This window comes from Hippoglossus stenolepis, chromosome 17 (genome assembly GCF_022539355.2).
Source record: "Hippoglossus stenolepis isolate QCI-W04-F060 chromosome 17, HSTE1.2, whole genome shotgun sequence".
In the NCBI taxonomy this organism is placed as follows: domain Eukaryota; kingdom Metazoa; phylum Chordata; class Actinopteri; order Pleuronectiformes; family Pleuronectidae; genus Hippoglossus; species Hippoglossus stenolepis.
The window spans coordinates 16,457,082-16,475,239 of record NC_061499.1 but is presented as its reverse complement, the minus strand read 5'-3'; the positions used below and the strand labels follow the sequence as shown (position 1 = coordinate 16,475,239).

At 44.0% G+C, this 18,158-nt stretch overlaps 1 protein-coding gene across 1 annotated transcript; it reads left to right on the top strand.

Annotated features, from left to right (window-relative positions):
- The first annotated feature begins 640 nt into the window (after positions 1-640).
- Positions 641-16,569, top strand: tent4a (terminal nucleotidyltransferase 4A). Its single transcript, XM_035183469.2, has 13 exons — positions 641-1,706; positions 4,755-4,878; positions 5,921-5,967; positions 6,068-6,188; positions 7,392-7,499; positions 8,733-8,861; positions 9,115-9,328; positions 10,294-10,420; positions 10,509-10,612; positions 10,908-11,092; positions 11,509-11,667; positions 11,854-12,027; positions 13,222-16,569. The coding sequence occupies exons 1-13, from the start codon at positions 877-879 to the stop codon at positions 13,378-13,380; spliced, it is 2,481 nt and encodes an 826-aa protein (XP_035039360.2). The 5' UTR covers positions 641-876; the 3' UTR covers positions 13,381-16,569.
- Positions 16,570-18,158: the final 1,589 nt, after the last annotated feature.

The following is an 18,158-nucleotide window of genomic DNA, read 5'->3' as shown; positions in this document are numbered from 1 at the left end:
CATGAAGCTGTGTGTGCTATTAATGCGTTGCCCATAACACACAAACAATACAAAAAAAAAAGTGACAGTAGATTGTGAAAGTGTTTGAGGAGAACTCACTAATGACAAGGATTAATTCTGAAGCAGACCCCGGAGCATTACCACAGGGCAAGCAAGTTAAGAGAGAGATAAGATAAGATAAAAACTTTATTGATCCACACACCGGGGAAATCCAGTTGTTACAGCAGCAGGCAGGTCTATTTAGAATTGTCACTGTACTATTTTTTTTTTATTTTAGTTTTAAATATGTGCCAATATCTCCAGACAGCTCTGTGATGTGTGTCCCTCCGGGGCGCAGACACAGTCGGGCCTCGTATTGATGGGGATACCCCCTCACGGACCCACCCGGTGGTGATGGCCGGGAGGTGGAGAAGGAGGACCATGACTCGCGGGTTCCCAGAGCCTCGGATCCCTTTTTATACAATATTGACATCTATTTCATCTGTTGTTCAATTAAATGTCTATCAGATGGCAGACAAAAATCCAATATCTATTCAGTGTAATTCATCACTCATCGGAGCGATGGGGGAGTGGGCGGATGGGGGGGGCGCAGTCATCATTTAAAGTAACCCCTCGCAGTGCGCATGCGCATGCATTTGAAGAGAATACGCCATATTGAATTCTCGTAGGGATACGGCTAGCGATTTTTTTTCTCCAGCTAGCGGCGTAAAGTGGACACTCTACCAATGGCCCTGATTCGGTTCCACGTCTAAACCCTTCTCCGTGCGTAACCCCGGACAGAGCAGCGACCTTTCGACGGGCCCAGGGAGCGACGCGGATTCACGACGGGCTCCGGTTCGACACCAGTAGAGGGGGGTTACCAGAGAGGGGAGTTGAATGGATCCGAGGGTAGCTTGGATTCAGCCCGAACAGAAAGGACCTGCGAACGCCTTATGGATGCACGTCTGGGAGACCTCTCAGGGAGCGAGGACGCTCTCCGCCCAGCAGCAGCTCCACAACCAGTGCGTGAACTACGCTGCGCTGGATGTTTTAAAGAATGTGGCGACCGCGGTGGCAGCGGGCAGGAGCGTCTGCGGCGGCGGCGGCAGCGTAACTGCCAGTCGGAGCAGCGGCCATCGCAGCGGCATCATGAGCGGCACTGCGATTTCCGCGCTGGGGGTCGCAGCACTGCCCAACAGGAACGCACAGATCGCCGCGGAGCCGGCTGATGGCAAACCCCTGCCCCTGGGATCCGTCTCCTCCTCGTCCTCCTCTTCATCATCATCATCATCATCATCATCGCAGGAATCCGGCACGGACAGTCCCCCCTCCGGCTGCTCTCTCGAGAGGACTATGGGTGGGAATGTATCGGGCAACGTGAACAAAAACGTCGGGGGTGCCAACCTGCTCTTTAGCTTGAGCGACAGCATGGACCATAATGTCAACCTCTACCACCAACACCATCATCATCATCATCACCACCCCCACCGTCACATACAGGAGCAGCCGGCGTTCAACCCACAGCCGGTCTGCGTGAAGCGGCACCAGGTTCACCCCTCCGCACCTGGGAACCACACACACAACCACCACCACCCGGGCCGGAGGAAAAGCGACAACAAGGCGAGCACTTACGGGATGAACTACCTGCTCTCGAACTGCACCAACGGGAATTACGCGAGCAATTGGACGCCGTGGAAGACGAGGACGTACAACCCCGGGGTCCTCGGGTGAGTGGCTCAACTCTTCCCCACCACAGGAGCTAACGTTGCTAACCGCTACAGGTTTTTTTTTTTTTAAATGGCTGAATCGCACCGATTAACTGCGTGTGGGTTGAATACTGTGGCGCATACGACATGATGTGCGGGTTTGTCAGAGTCACACAGCTGAAGGGCCGGAGCCAGACCGGAAGTGCCGTGATTTTTGAAGTTTGAAAATGGGCCGTTACAAATCGGATTTGAACGGAGGTGTTGAGAAGCGCCATTAGACAACACGCAGTTAGAGAAGTGGTTTATTATTTCAGCCGCACAGTCTGATTCTACTGGGTTGTGTGTGTGTGTTTCAGTGGGTGATTTATTTAGAAGGTTTCCACCGGATATGTTGCTTTTGGATGAAGCTTAATGGAGGAGGAGCTTACGGGTAATTTAGCTAACGCCCCCCCCCCCTCCTCTGGCTGCACAGAGAAGTTACAGAAGCATGCAGCTCTATAGTAAAATGAATGACTTCCTGATTATTAAGCAAAACCAAGCCGAATAATGAAGCAGAGATTAAACTGCAAACTAAAATAAAATGCTGCGACCGCTCCCAGGTTGAAGCTCACGTGTTTGGCTAAATTATGTAATATTGAGCCGGTCATTCAATCTCCTAATGCAGCTCCTCACAACTGTCCGCATCACAGGGATCAGTCTGTTTACAGTGAGCGTGTGGGACTTTCTGTCCACATCAGGAATGTCGATGCTAGTCGTTATTCCCACAGTCAGTACTTCATTTTCCAGGTTATTCAACCCCATCGGTGTGACGCAACACGCAGGGGTGGGACTAAATGTACACGTGACCTATAGTAAGACCGGACCAAACTAATATTATCAATATGGACACAATAATTATCCTTTTATTATAATCTTGCTTTGGTGCTGTTTTGTGATTATAAATGGTTGGTAGGTGTTGTATAAATGTGACTATCTTGTGGCAGGAGCTGTGTAAGTGAAAGTATTTTGACAGGTGCCCTCTTACAAAAAAAAAAAGACCTGCACAGTGTGTTGCAGGAAATTGTAATATTTGTAATGGCTGACTGCACCCATCTGGGAATTGTCTCTACAACCAGTTGGTGTTTCTCATGAAAGCAGCTCCACGTGCCTGAAGCCGAAGTTCCCCCCCTCTACTCCTACATCGAAGCTACCTGGAGTTCTAGGTTCTTTGTTGATGTTTTGTTTGGTAATCGACTAACGCGCTTAGTGTTTTTTTCCCTCAGTATATGTGGTTCTAAAAAGTTTTTTCAAATGTAAGTCTTGGCTTGTGCGCTGTCTAGTCTTGCAGTGGTTTGCCTTCAGGGGTGCGTTTTGTAGTCTCAGGTAGAGGGATTTGCACTGTGTGATGCAGTAAAACCATTGATTCCTCGGTAAAGATACATGGCTGTCATGGTGGTGCGGTTATGGATACTGCACCAGTGAACACCGTTGATTACTGTTGCACCGGGCCCTAAATTGTTGAAGGGAGACAACTCTAAAGTAGCTTTTCAGGAGAAGATGTAGTAGCAGTTGTTATTATGAGTGTGACAGTGGGGGGCGTGACAGTGGGGTACAATTGGCATCCGCCCCCCCGGTACGTCTGGGTTCCTGGAAGAGAGTTTTCACCAACGAGTGGAGAGGGTACAAGGGCCGCCTGCATTTTCTCCAGGGCTCTGGTAATTGATTGTGACAGGATCCCTGTTCTGTATTTCACACTGACATCATGCCATGCATTCTTTGAAAGGAAAATGAATGGCCATAGGGTTGAACAGTTCCTCTGTTCAGAGGCCTTTAACTGGTCAGGAATCTTTACATTAAACGTATCCATATCAGCTATAACAATAAGGCCTGGACTCTCAGACTCTGAAACAATATGGCCCTCAGTGTTTTCACTGAACTCTTTTTTTCTTATTACCCATTTGAACCTTGGAAATGTATGTAGTTCTTGGGTCCTTGTGGGGACCAAATGTCTTCACTGAAAGTAAGATCAGAAGAACTCTTTTTAGAGCCCTTCCATTTTTACCATGGCCACTTAAAGGGATAGTTCTCCCAGAAATGAAAATTCACTCATTATCTACTGACCCCTATGCTGATGGGGGGGAGAGGGTGAAGTGTTTGAGTCCGCAAAACACTTTTGGAGTGTCAGGGGTAAACGGTTCAAGACATTAGTGACCTATCTTCAACAGAAAAAACATAGCATGCCTCCATACTACTCGTAAGGTGTCATCCAAGTGTCTGCAAGCCCAGACATTCGAAACAAGGTAATTTCCACCGTGTTTTAAGCCTAAAAGTCCCACAGAAGTGGCTAAGCTAGCGGAGGCATGTCATGGTTTTACTTCAATTCTATTGGATTCTGCTCTAACAAAGTTTACCCCTGAGACACCAGAAGTGTTTCGTGGACTCAACCACTTTACCCACCCCTTCATCGGCATAGGGGTGAGTAGATAATGAGTGAATTTTCATTTTTGGATGAACCAACTCTTTAAGTTATGGCTTATTTCTGGGCCTGTGGACTCTCTCATGAATCAGTCTTAGTCTGGTATCAAGTTTAGATTAATCAGAAGTTAAGTGATATGGTTTTACTAGGGACTTTCGTACTTTTGCAAATGTTAAAGTGGCCTTTCTTGGTTTAAAATGTCAGTACTTTATTGCTAAGCATCCTTTTTTACCAACGAAACTAGATTCCTCAAGTGCAGCAGAAAATTGGTAAACAGAAACTATGCAATACCTCCACTGGAACATACTCAGCCATTATTTTGCATGTCTGAATTGTGCTTGACGAAGGTTCACCAGAACAGCGATAAGAAGGAAACCTATCTTGGGCCATCTGGAGAGATGGTTTTTCTCAAAGATGTAAGCCAACTCTATCCTCATGGCTGTTAGTTGCATTCAGTTTTGCAATAAGAAATTTGAAATACATTAAATCAAAGGTCACGTTTCACACCAAGCACTGTACCCACAGTCAGTTCATATTTCATGCTGGCCTGTTTGTTGTATGGGTGTTAATGTGGTGAGAATAACCCCCATCTTTCATCCTCCTTTCCCCCGCAGACTCCACGAGGAGGTGATGGACTTCTACAACTTCATGTCTCCCCGGCCAGAAGAGGCAGCTATGAGGAAGGAGGTGGTGAACCGAATAGAGATGATTATTAAGGAGCTCTGGCCCACTGCAGATGTAAGATACACACACACCCCCGCTTCTGTTTATTTGGATCAATTTAGCCCTCTTTTAAGATTATAATATCTTAGAGAGCAGGCTCCTAAATCGTCCACTCTTGGAGGAGGACTTATTGGCATGCGGACAAACTGTGATCTCAGATTGCTCATAAATAATTGTAGAGATACCTTGTTTTGACAACACTTTTCTTTTAAAGGGGTTTGCAGTTTGTTCAATATAACAACTTTAAAATTTATACTGTTTTCAATTCTCTGCTTTTGCTCGAGGTCATGTGGATGGGTCAGACATTGCAAAGGCGTCTTTAATAGTTCTTTTAATGATGTTTGATAGGCAGTAAATGAAGCAGAAGTAAATAGAAGTGGTTTGATTTTTAAAACACAGAATGTTCATTGTCTTTTGCACGGAATTTGCACTTTGTGTGTGCAGAAAAAAGGGCGAGGGGCTCTTGCAGCTGGTTGAGTAGTGCACTGAGGTAGGGTTGATGTAATGCCCCTCTCATTACTTAATCATGTAAAACACGCGCAGTGGTGATTTGTTGGCTGCCAGTCTTCCCCACTTCCACTGTGAGCCAGATTGTCAGGTAAATGGATCAAGCCTCTGATTTGTACCAGCCTCCCTTTTCATTTCAACCTATTAATCCTGCCGTGTCTTTGTGCTATTGCCCTGTCGTATTTACCAGACGGAAAGGGAAAGAACTCCACTCTGCTTCCTTTGGAGAGCTTTTGCTTGCAGCCCCAAAACACAGCATTTTTTCCCTCTTGCTATTGTATACTTAATTTGGCAGCGCGCTCAACTTGGCTGCACTTATCGTCTCTGAAGTGGAACCCGGAAATACCTAGTAGTTTGCAAACATTTGAATTGGACATGTACATCATCACCACAAATGAGCTGTTGCGAAACAGACTATGAAATGTCAGTGTTTATTTGTTTTCTCTAAATGTCCCTCATTTAGCTCATCTATATATAGGGTTGTCTTTAACAGTTGAACTACAGTGATTTTGGTCGTCGTGCTCATATATCTTCAACGTTGTTTTTCCAGGTCCAGATATTTGGCAGCTTCAGCACAGGACTCTACCTCCCAACAAGGCAAGCTATCAAATTCACGATTAAAGACAAAAAAACATGCTTTATTTTGTTCTTCAGAATTTTAACTGTAATGTTTTTGGTAATTTCCTTTTGCCCTCAGTGACATTGACCTGGTGGTGTTTGGGAAGTGGGAGCGCCCCCCACTGCAAGACCTAGAACAAGCTCTCCGCAAGCATAATGTGGCAGAACCCTTTTCAATCAAAGTGCTGGACAAAGCTACAGTAAGTGTTCAGGCCATGTGTCTCCACTCTTCTGTGCTTTGTGTCATCCTACGTTCGCATTCTGTCCTTAACTAAAACAGGTTTGTAATAAGAGTCATCCATTCAACACAACCTATATTAACCCATGGAGACTTAAAGCACTGAATAAAAACCCAATCTAAAACCTAAGCGTTGTTGGGAACAGCCACCTAAAACTTAGGGTTTTCTAAAGAGCTCAAAGTTTAACTTAACCAATAAAGCCAGCAAACTTGCAGAGACCCCCCCCTCGTCCTTCTCTTGAAAATGATGACATCCTGACACACATCTCATCCGGTTCGAAAGGAAGAAGCATGCAGCAATTTTTGCATTCCTAGAAAAGTTCTTATGGACTTCAAACGGTCAGTTAAAAGGGTCCTTCACTGGTTGCATGAGAGTTGGGCCAGCTGTGGTGGATTTAATGGTCCTTTTTTTCCTGATAAAGAATATACAATTTTCAGTTTATTTCATACCACTGTAATAAGAACACTGAAGTCTGTGGCCCAGGTCAGTGTTGCTCAGTTTACTGCTGTTTACTTTTCACATAACTTACTGTCATTGTAAACTTCCTCTTAGCGTTAAGCCCTTGTTCTGCGGCTCAGTGTCAGGAATACATCTACTCTTGTGGAAGCTTTCACAGCTGCAAACCCACACTGGGAGTTTTGGGAACAGTTGCTCCGCAGCACATTACAAGGCAAACTTCGATACTGTGCTGACTGACATAATAAGTAGCTATCGGCAGATTTTTACACTTTTAGAATTGTCTATTCCATCTAAAAGGCTGTATCTAGTTAAATAATGAATGACTGTAATCGTTTGCTATTACAAGTCACTTAAACTGCTAATCTCCTGAAATTATCCAAAGGGGCTGTATGTGAGAACACAAATGTCTGAGTCAGTTCCTGTGGACATTCTTCCGAGTTTCCCCCGGATCATTTCTGTATGAGCCGATGTGAGAATACAGCTGGTGGATCCAGAGCGAGTGGACGATGACGTTTCTAACATGAAACGGATGCAAAACTAAATCCTGAAAACCTGAACTCTCTGGAGATTTCAGTTTTTTTCTAAGCATATCTTACCGAGAATCTCCTGCTGCATTCTTCATATGTGAAAGGCAAACTCTGGGGATCGTCCAGATCCAACAGTCTTTGGAGTTCATATCTTAAAATGGCTTTTGTCTTCTTTCAGGTGCCAATCATCAAGCTGACAGACCAGGAAACTGAGGTGAAGGTGGACATCAGTTTCAATGTGGAGACTGGGGTGAAGGCGGCGAGCTTCATTAAAGACTACGTAAAGGTGGGACACAACATCTGCCTCGGAATTATGCTCCGAGGATCCACAGGCTGCACACACACGTGTTTTTGTTGTTAAATCAGACCAGGAGGCAACAAATGACACACAGAAATGCATGTTCACCCATTGCCTCTGCATTTTAAAATTAGATAAGGATTGTGAATTGAAATGTTCCCAAAACCAGACAGAACAAGAGCAGAAAAGGGTCATGCAGACATATTTAAATGGAGAAAAAAAACACACCAGAGAAGTCACATAATTACCATTTTACATTGGGGTCTAAAAACAGAACGTTGGAAATTCCCTCTGTGAATCAGGCAAGGCAGCATTTTAAAGCATTTACATGAAACTCCGGTCCAATCCTGTACTGAAGCTGGAACAGACCCCAGCTACCATGCTCGGTATACTCTCTACTTAAGTCAAACAGTCTGTGGAGACTTTGAGTCCAGATCTACTGAGAAGAGGTGAATTTCGCCCTGTGGCACGGACAGAATTCCTGCTGAAGGTGGATCTCTGCCTGATCTCTCAGTCACGGTTGTAGTGGCTAATGCAAGAGAGGAATTCCAGGTGCTATCCAGCGATCTGTCAGGTCTTGGCTTTTGTCCTTTGTTGTTGCATAGTTGTGTTATGGCTTTCTGGGAATACATGCCGCAGCTTGAAAGGCTGCTCCTGACAGCCGCACTCAGCATCAATCCAGTGATGGTTGACGTTGTTAATTCATGGATTTGATGGACTCCGGTACCGTCTTACCATGGAGGGGTCTCCTCCAAGTTAATTTTCACAAGTCAGGTTCCCATGCAGCCAGTTGGAATAGCGTACCTTCCAGGCTTGTTGTCGCTTCTTAAAAGCATATTTGAAATGTCAACCATGCTGCTCCACTGCCACAGATATGCACACACATGCCGCCAGGGGGTTTTGCTGTTTTTTCAATTGGAAAATTAACATATTTGTAATTCCCATTCTTGGGCTCTCTGGGGTTTCAGCACATTATCAAGTCAGACTCCAGGAAGCCTCATTTAATATCTTCCCTAGAAAGTTTGGCCCAGTTGGAGGCTAGACAGTATGTGTGTAACGGTTTATACACTGCACTGATTATGATTATTCAACTGCCACAGCAAAGACATAAAAACATTGAATCACTGTAACCATGGCCTCAGCAGAGAGAGCATTTTTGCACATTTGTATCTCTTGTTTTTCACTTTCTCATTCCACTTTTTTCTCCCCTTCTACTTTCAGAAGTATCCAGTGCTGCCTTACCTGATCTTTGTACTGAAGCAGTTTCTGCTGCAAAGAGATCTGAACGAAGTCTTCACTGGGGGCATCAGCTCTTACAGCCTCATCCTCATGGTCATCAGCTTCCTCCAGGTACAGAAACACAGCCACTGATGGGGACGTGTGTTGTAATAGAGGAGGAGCTCTTTTACATATTGTGGCAGCAGTGCTTTTAACACAGAACTCCCGGCAGTATTGTAGTTTAGTAGCAACAGCAGCATAGTGAGATTTGTTTTAGTAAACCACATTTATAAATGAATCTGGTATTGTAGACAGACAGATTACAATCATGAGCGTACCTGTTTTTAATACACAATAATCACAAATCCTCATCCTTTCTCCTCAGCTTCATCCTCGTATTGATGCCAGGAACCCAACTGAGAACTTGGGGGTCTTGCTGATCGAGTTCTTTGAGTTGTACGGCCGCCATTTCAACTACTTGAAAACAGGGATCCGCATCAAGAATGGAGGCGCATACATACCCAAAGAGGAGATCATGAAGGCCATGACAAATGGATACAGGCCATCCATGCTCTGCATAGAGGACCCACTGCTTCCAGGTGTGTTTCCCACCAGTTCTCAGTGAATACAGATATGTCCACTTAAGTTATGGCTACTTGTTTAAACAGTTTATTTAGCCAAAAACTGAGGAATCAAAAGAAAGTATTGCAGTGTCTCTTGAAGTTTATTTATTGTTCTTAAAGGTAAAATAATTGAAACCAAAGGCAGATTTACAAAAAATATGTGACACAAGTATTTCAAACATTTCCAATTTTGGCACCATCTAATGGTGGTATGAAGAATGACATGGTGGAAGGCAGCAACGGTACGCAATGTGAATGAACTAAACTACGTTTCACCTCCGTTGCCTCAGTGTATTTTACAAGCTAATGAATCGGTAACATGAATGAAGAGTGCATACCTCTACCAGGGCCCAGCACTTCCTATATAAAACATCATTTAAATTCACTAGATCCAGATTTTTATTTGGATCTGGATCCAAAATGCATACACTTGGAAATATCAGTCCCCTACACTTGCACGATTTTATTAAGCAAGATCCATAAATTATTCTCTGAAAAATCAACGAAAATGTTGAAAATTACCATATATCACAATGTTCCACCTTCTGATCTGGGTCTGCATAAAAGTGTGAACCCGTCACGTGGAATCTGCACATGAGAGTGATGTTCGTGCGTATGCACATGCACCCCCACTACCGCCATAGATTGAATTAATTCTCCTGAAAACGCTGCAGAGAGAGTGAAACAAATTCCTGGATCCGCTCATTTATTTGGATCTGTGAAAACATAACTAGAGGTAGCTAGAACGATAGAAGCACATACCTCCCCACCACATAAGGCCCACAGTTCACGTGGTTTGGCACATATTGACTCTAATATATAGCAATGCAATTTGATCATATGCTTTGGTGTTAAATAGTGTTTCCAACATACTATTTTCCTATACTAACATTCAATAGTAGCACAAAATTTCAATTTCAATTTGTCTTGTCACCATGAAGGTAACGACGTGGGGAGGGGTTCCTATGGCGCCATGCACGTCAAGCAGGTGTTTGACTATGCCTACACTGTCCTGAGCCACGCTGTGTCGCCACTCGCACGGTCGTATCCCAACAAAGACTGCGAAAGGTAAGAACGCAGTCCATTCAACAGAACTAAATATACTGTGGGTAAAGCTGGGGCTCTGTGAAAACCCGCCTCTCTCTCCTTCCTGCAGCACCTTGGGCCGGATAATCAGGTTGACCCAGGAAGTGATCGACTACAGGGAATGGATCATTAAGAAGTGGGGGGGCAGGGATCTGGCGCGGACAGACAACAGAGGTAACCTTCTTCGATTTGAAAAGTACAGAGACAATGTCTTGGCTGTGAGAACAGACTGAATATGAATGATTATTTTAATACATAGAAAATGTCTGCCTCTTTTAACTGTTTTATTTGTATATTATGCACAACAACTTCATTGAATATCTCCAGAAACAAAACTCTTATAACAAGACTATAGATTAGTCTACAGCTCATGCAAAAATATTGAAATAAACCTGGTACACTTTTTTTATTTGTAGTGTGTGCCGTAGATTATCCATCCATCCTTAACCTCTCATTTGTTCCCTTCTAGTTTCACCTCCCAAGGAGCCCGTGTCGGAGCAGGAGCCCAGCTGCGTGCTGGGTGGCGGTGTGGTGCCGGAGGAGCAGCAGAGGGACTCAGTGTCGCCCCAAAGCGCAGACTCACCCATGTCCATCTCCAGCCCTCAGCAGCACTCGTCAGCCTCCTCTGTCTCCTCACTGTCGGGATCAGACAACGTATGGACATCTACACACGCACGCACGCACACGCACACACACACACACACACACACACACTCTTTGTAGAAGAGTTTATACTCAAACTAACAGATGGAAATTGTTTATCAAGTAAATTCTGATAAGGCAAAGAGTCGGTTATCATGACAGCTACCCTGTTGAACTATGCTTCCATAATGCACCGTCCATTTATTCCTCTGTAAATGATACTGTAAACTCTCTGGCACCACACGAGTTTCTTATGAATATGCAATCATCATCCAACATAATGGTGTAAACGCTGCTACCAACCTGATGCAGCTGCATATAGCACTTTATTCTCTAACCCAGCTAATGGAAACACACAAACATACAGTAGCTACAAGGGACACACACACACCTTTCCCCTCATCACTTCTCTTTTCTTGATCTGCCAGGACTCGGATTCAACGTTGCCATGTCCCGTCCCTCCACCAGCCCTGCCGCCGTACCCGTCTTTCCAGTCTCTGGGCCTCGCTTTGCCACCAGGACTCACTATGGGCGCTGGCAAGCCCGGCATGGGAGGACACCATCTGCTCATGCATCCAGGCTCGCAGGTAGGCACACAGCGAGGGCAGGAGGCATTACATTAGATCAGATGTAGAAAAGTATAAAAAAAACAACACATAATTAGATGAGTTTTGGAATTACAATGGAAGAAAAAAGGACAGTAACATCTGGGAAGGCTGAGATATTCTTTTTGCTCTGACGTCTTAGTAATTATTATCCTTTCCCTCCTCCAGGCTCGCGTCTCCCTGCCCGGTGGTCTAGCAATGCACTCCATACCTGGCAGACAGGTGTGTATAGACACCGGGCTCCCCCCCTTCTTCCACATGCCCCCCCCAGCCCATGCTCATGTCCCTGCCCCTTCCAGCCCCCAGCCTCTGTCCAGCCCCCACTCCAGCCACACACACAAGGTAGGCGCCAGATGCCACTCAAACATTCCAAACGCACTGTCAAGGCAAACTTGTCTCACACACACACACACACACACACACACACACACACACAGATGCATACACACACACAGATGCATACACACTTTCCAACCCATATTTTCTGTCTCTTCATTTTCTATCAAGTGTCTCTTTTGTTATCTCTTTTCTGACTCACATCGTGCTTTTCAGACTAGTGGTGTAACAGGTTGCATAGAAAATGAAACTGCCATCTGTAATCCATAACGATAGGTGAACAGTAACACTGAGGCCTGATGTTCCAGCATCTGTCGCTGTGGGGAAAGGGATGAGCAGGGACGTGATGCATAACAGCTCAATAGTGTGGTTCCGATGGTATAAATCCCGTTAAGTTTCTGACTGGAGATTTTTTATAATCAGCCATAAAATTGTAATTCTCAAGTGTAACAGCGAAATCTCAGGTCATATACCTGTTTTGTCTCTAGGGAAAAATTTCAATAATTAAGATTCAGGGTCTTTTTTTTAAAGTCCTGACCTTTCTATTTAAAGTGCCTTGAGATAATGTATATTATGATTTGGCACTATACAGATAAAATTGAATTTTATTCCCTTATTATCTCCACTTATGTGTAGCTGCATCTGAAGTATCTTTTCGAGTAAAAAACATGTTTTAAATATGTTAGTTTTATTAAAGGTCATTAATGTCAGCTATATTTTTTACTATCAGGGCCAAATGATAGTTAACTGGCATTAACTCTGATATATGGTATATTGAATGGGGTGGTTACATTTTATTTTCCATATTTAAAGGAAGTACAAATAATATATACTCAATAGTGATTCTACGAACTTTATTATAAATGATGTTCTACAATTAATCAAATTATGCATTAAAATGAGATGACAACCAATATCCTTTAACCACATGACTTAAACAACAGGAACGAATAAAATATTTTGGTATTTGCAGAATTTTTAAGAATGGAATAATAGCGAGGACTGGAAAAATATGAAAACCCAGGATTTGAACAAACAAACTACCTGATCTAATTTGACCCAAAATAAAGAAGTCGTTGTACAGGGCTCAAGCAAATTCCTTAAATATACTGTTTTAAATGAAAGGTTTTCTTCTTTGGTGCATCAGTAAAAAAAAAAGTTGTGTTCATGTATTTCTCTTCCTTCTTTGATCCTCCTCAGAACGGAACAAAGTTCATTGTGAAGGGCTTCCACAACCCCCCGCTGGTCAACAACCCCGTTCTGGCTAACCGCGGACACACCCATACGCACACGCAGTACCACCGCAACACTTGGCGGCGCAGAAAGAGGGACAGCCTACCGGTTAGCCTGAGCAGATAGAAACCACTCCTCTTTCCTCTAACTTTTCCTCCCTCCTCCTCTCTGGATGCAAACCCTGGCTCTTAGTTCGCCTTGAAGGAGGATGGACAAGCGGACAGACAGAGGACCAGAGACCAGCAGTTTTATTAGCGGGGCTGCCGCGTCGTGGAACAGCAGCCCTGAGCTCTGCATCTTCCTCCTACTGTCGCTACCTTTCCATCTCTGCATGACCTTTTGTTCACAGTTTCAGTATTATGTTACTGTCAGTATTTTAGTTCTTCTCTTCTTTTTTTTTTTTTTCAGGCCTTTTCCTATTTTTTAGTTTTTTTAATTCTATTGGACTCAGTGGTGATGCCATCGCCCAGTTCACTTGACCTCGCCTCGACCTCGACCCTCGCAGCCAAGCTGCCTGAGGTCCAGTGTTACTTTTTTGTTTTTTAACAGTTTATACACTTAAGAACAAACCGTTTTTCATTTTGTGCAATAATGTTATTTTTCTTTTTGGAACTAAAGTAAATGCTTATTTAATTTTGTGTGTGTTTGTTAAGGCGTTTTTATACTGTTATTTTATTTTTGTAGAGTTTTAAATTTGGTTTACGAAACATTTCCCCGGGCAGCATCTCTGGAGCATGTGTGTTTGTCGGTTGGTATTCCTGTGTGTGTGTGTGTGTGTGTGATTGTGTGCGTGCATGAGGTGTGTATGTGTGTGCGTTTGTCTGTCATCAGGCTGACATAGACCCAGTTTGCAGGGCCCCTCCTCTTCCTCCCCTCTCCCCTCCTCACCTGTGTGTGATGAGGAGCTCATATCTCGGTATTCCTTCCCCGTTTTCTTCATGTGTCTTTAAAAAATGGACGAGGTCAACATGAAATTCTCTTCAGGAAGCTGTGTTCCTCAGTCCAGTTGGTCTAAGGCATGATGGAGGGAAGTGGAGGGATGACGTTGCACCCTGGGATCTCCTGACTAATGATGGGAGAGGAAGTACTTTGTGGCCTGATGAGGGCAGTAGCTCCAGTTGAAGCTTTAGCAGAACCACCTGGAGATTGTGCGTTTGTGTATACTTCTGAATGTGGGTGTCTGAGCTGTTGCCATATTTTGTCAGTCAGGGGAAGGCTGACTTTTTTAAGGGAAAAGCTTCCAGGTGGTGCAGGATTTTGGCCTGAGAGAGCCTGTTCTGTTCAACATATATGCTAGTGTGTTTTCATTTTTGTGCTTAGTGTCTTTTTACTACATGTTGTAGGAGAGGTTGGTGCCAAGGTGGCAGCAGCCTGCCTGACTTGAATTTAAAGATTTAAGATTTGGGTAAGAGGGCAGAAAGCCACTGATTCCAGGTCAGAGAACTTTTCAGATGCTTACTCTCCCGAGTTCAGGGACGCGGTTTGTGGAAATCTGATCCCAGGGCTGATGGGGTCAACCCTATGCCCGCAGCTGTATATCGGTGAAGACCAACACCAAGGTGCTCAGCGATAAGGTTTTCTCCTTTGTGGTTCTGGACAAAGGAGGAAGAGGGGGAGGGGGTCTTCCTGAACCAAGGACCCTAGTGAAAGGGAAATATATTTTGATTCCATTCAGGAATCTCGTGTATATTTGATTGCCAGGTACTTCCGCTAATTGTTTGCAATGCCTTTCTTTGTGTTTACTTGGAGTGTGTGTGTACGTCGTATTCCGCGAGCACACCGTGTCACACAAACACTCACAGACACTCACAGACAGGACTGTCCAAGGCTGTGACTCGCCCAGAACACTACACATGCTGGTGTTATTACTATGCAAGTGGATCTAATTGTGTCAACTCTCGTCTTTTTCCGTAGTGGGGTTACTTTCAAATGACAAACGATGCTTGTCAGGCTGGAGTAATGTCGCTGACTGTCAGCCTCTTCAAGCCAACTCAATTGAACTACAACCCCCCCCTCCATCCCCTGACCCCTTGTATTTGTACGAAGGTCCTAATATGTTTCAAAGTCTAGTTTTCTACATCTATCAGTGAAATGTAAGGAATGGCGTATGTTAATATCGATGGTTGGGTCTGTGTAGTGTGTGACATAATGAAACGTGTGTAAGAAAAGTGTCGAGACTTGCCACCGCAGGTTTGTTTGGTTTTTTTTTAATCGGGCGCCCAACCGTCACAAGCAAGTGCACCGAGAGCGCGACTTGCACTCTGCAGGTGCACTTCAGGAGGGACCAGTGTCCAACGACAATTCTTTACCTTTTACTGAGAGTCTGTTCAGTAATTCTTCTTTATCCTTGAACCATGGCAACTCCGATCTGTCCGTCAGAACGTCACCTGGCATCAGTTCAGTCTCACGTGAATGGTTTCTGTTTGGTTTCTCACAGGCAACACAGATTATGAGCTAATCATCACCTCTGATTAGAGAAATTATCTTCACATTTTTAATGATTTGAGCTTAAAAAAATATATATTATGGACGCGCCCAGTCATACGATCATACTCTCGTCACCCTGTTACTCTCTGTGGATGATTATTTTCCAAATCCATGTAGAGAGGAGATCACTGTGGCATATTAAATGCTCAGTTCCATGTAATCCCATAAATTGGACACCAAGGTGGATGTAGTTGGCAAACCTGTTTAACCCTTTCAAACTGTCGCTCATAGCCATGTCTGCGTTTAGAGATGAGAACCAGCATTTATGAGGAGCTGATGATGATAACTGGTGATGGAAGCTTGTCGACGGGGTTAGAGTTGCCTGCAGCTTCACAGCAAAGACTTCCATGCAGTATCTTGAAAAGTCTGTATGGATTTAAAATCTGTGTTCATCTCAGCGGCCCAACGCAGCTCGCTCTCTGTCCTCTGTCCTCTCATCAGACGGCAATGGGAACGGTTAATTAAAGGTGTCTGTCTCGCCACGTTGCCTTCACTTCTGATTTGGTTTGGAAGTGAGGGGAAAGGGAAGGGAGCGTGGCTTGGCCCGCTGAGGTCTTGACGTACACATGTACATGTAGATGCAATGTAACATCACCCCCATTGCAATAAAATGAGGGATTTTAAAACTGGTGGCTGCTGTTTTAGAGAAAGGTGGCAGCCCCTCTTTGTCCTGGCTGATTCATGTGAGCAGTAGCCCCTCGTAATGGACACCAAGCTATCGGTGTCCAGAGGGAACCACTGCCCAGCTTTTGTTTTTTTGTTTTTGACATTTTTATGTAAATATATTTTTTTCTATTTTATTTTTTAATAAACATTTTAAAACTGCCAGTCAACTTGTTCCTTTTTTATTTTTACTGTCACTGAAGTATGGGTACTTACATGTCTATGAATAACTTTTTGCCAATTTAGGGTATTGTAAACATAACATGGACATATTATTATTTTATAAGGTGCCTATAAAGGAAATGTTCGCAAACTAAGAGAGAATAGATGTATTAAAGTATCAAAAATTTAATTAAAAGGAATTTCCTGGAAGTAATCTGAAAATAAAGTACGTGAATTTAAAATGATAGAACGGGCTAAAATATAGATAAATGTACAAATACATTAATTAATACAATGTAATTTAAAGCCAGACTTAAAAGGTGGGTCTTGAGTGGCATTTAATAATATCAACAGTCTGCTCTCCTCAGGTCTAAAAGAAGGCTGTTCCCTATTGGTTAATCCCCGTGGGCGAGACCTTTCACAAAAACGTATCCTGATGAACCATTTTGTTTATGTAAATATTCATTGGTGCTCACTGTTTGTTTCTAATCCCTCTGAACTCCTGAGGTTTATGATCTCACAGTCTGTCTCTGTGTGGCTCTGATAGCTTTCTCAGTCCACAAGTGATTCCACTCGTCAGCACTAGGGGGTGCTCATGCATTGCTGTTAGTTGGTGTGAGATTGGGAGAATAACTCAAAGCTGCTTTTCTGCACTCATTGAGCTGCGTCTGCATTAACCCCTCAACCACAGAGAGGCCTTAACTCCATATTGTCTTCACATTCAGTCCCATCAGGCCTTCAGTGGCTGGATCCATTCTTCTCCACCTCAATGATACGACCTAAAGCAGAGGTGCAGAGACAGTTTGTGACAGATTAGACTGAGGTGAAAGGGGGCCCAAAAAAAGTAAGAGCATTTGAATTGTAAAACAGCAAACTGCTAAAAGGTGAGACGTTTAGATGAGTATTCCAAGCAGCAGACACGAGGCTGACAGCAGGAAGATTAAAGGTTTCTCAGAGGAATGTGGCCTCGCTCAAGGTGACAGAAGAAAGTTGCACACACAGGAAAGCAAGGATCTTATCTTTCTAACACTGTCGACATGTTGAGCCAGGCCAGTTTCCTGGATAACTGTCGCATTTCACAGCAAACAAACAGAAATCTGTCCATAATAACCAGGCTGGAGAGGAATTTGACCAGTGCACACACAGCTTGCCTCAGTTTGTCTGAGCAGCGCCAGCTGAACAACCTGGTGGACTGGGCCAGCGTGGACGGCTTCCAGAGGAAAAGCTTCACCCACGGCTGAACGGACGAGTCTTTCCCAAGTCAGGGATTTTCTGCGTCCACGCCTGGTTCCATTTTCACATATAGAAAAAGAAGAGAGGAGAGGAAGTACTAGAAATTAAAATTCCTGGTTATTTAAAGGTATATAACACAAATATATACAAATACATATTTAATTGATGATTCTATATTACAGTTGTCCATGACCCTTTTGGCTTGTGACATTTGAAATGTAGAAATCCATACTTGTGATCGTCGTCCTCACAGTTTGTCTGTGTTTATGAGCCGTGAGACGTTCCATGCTAATCACTTAACATTCATTCTGGATCAAATGGAGGACGCGTCATGTGAAGGGTGTTGCTCGTAGTGACCA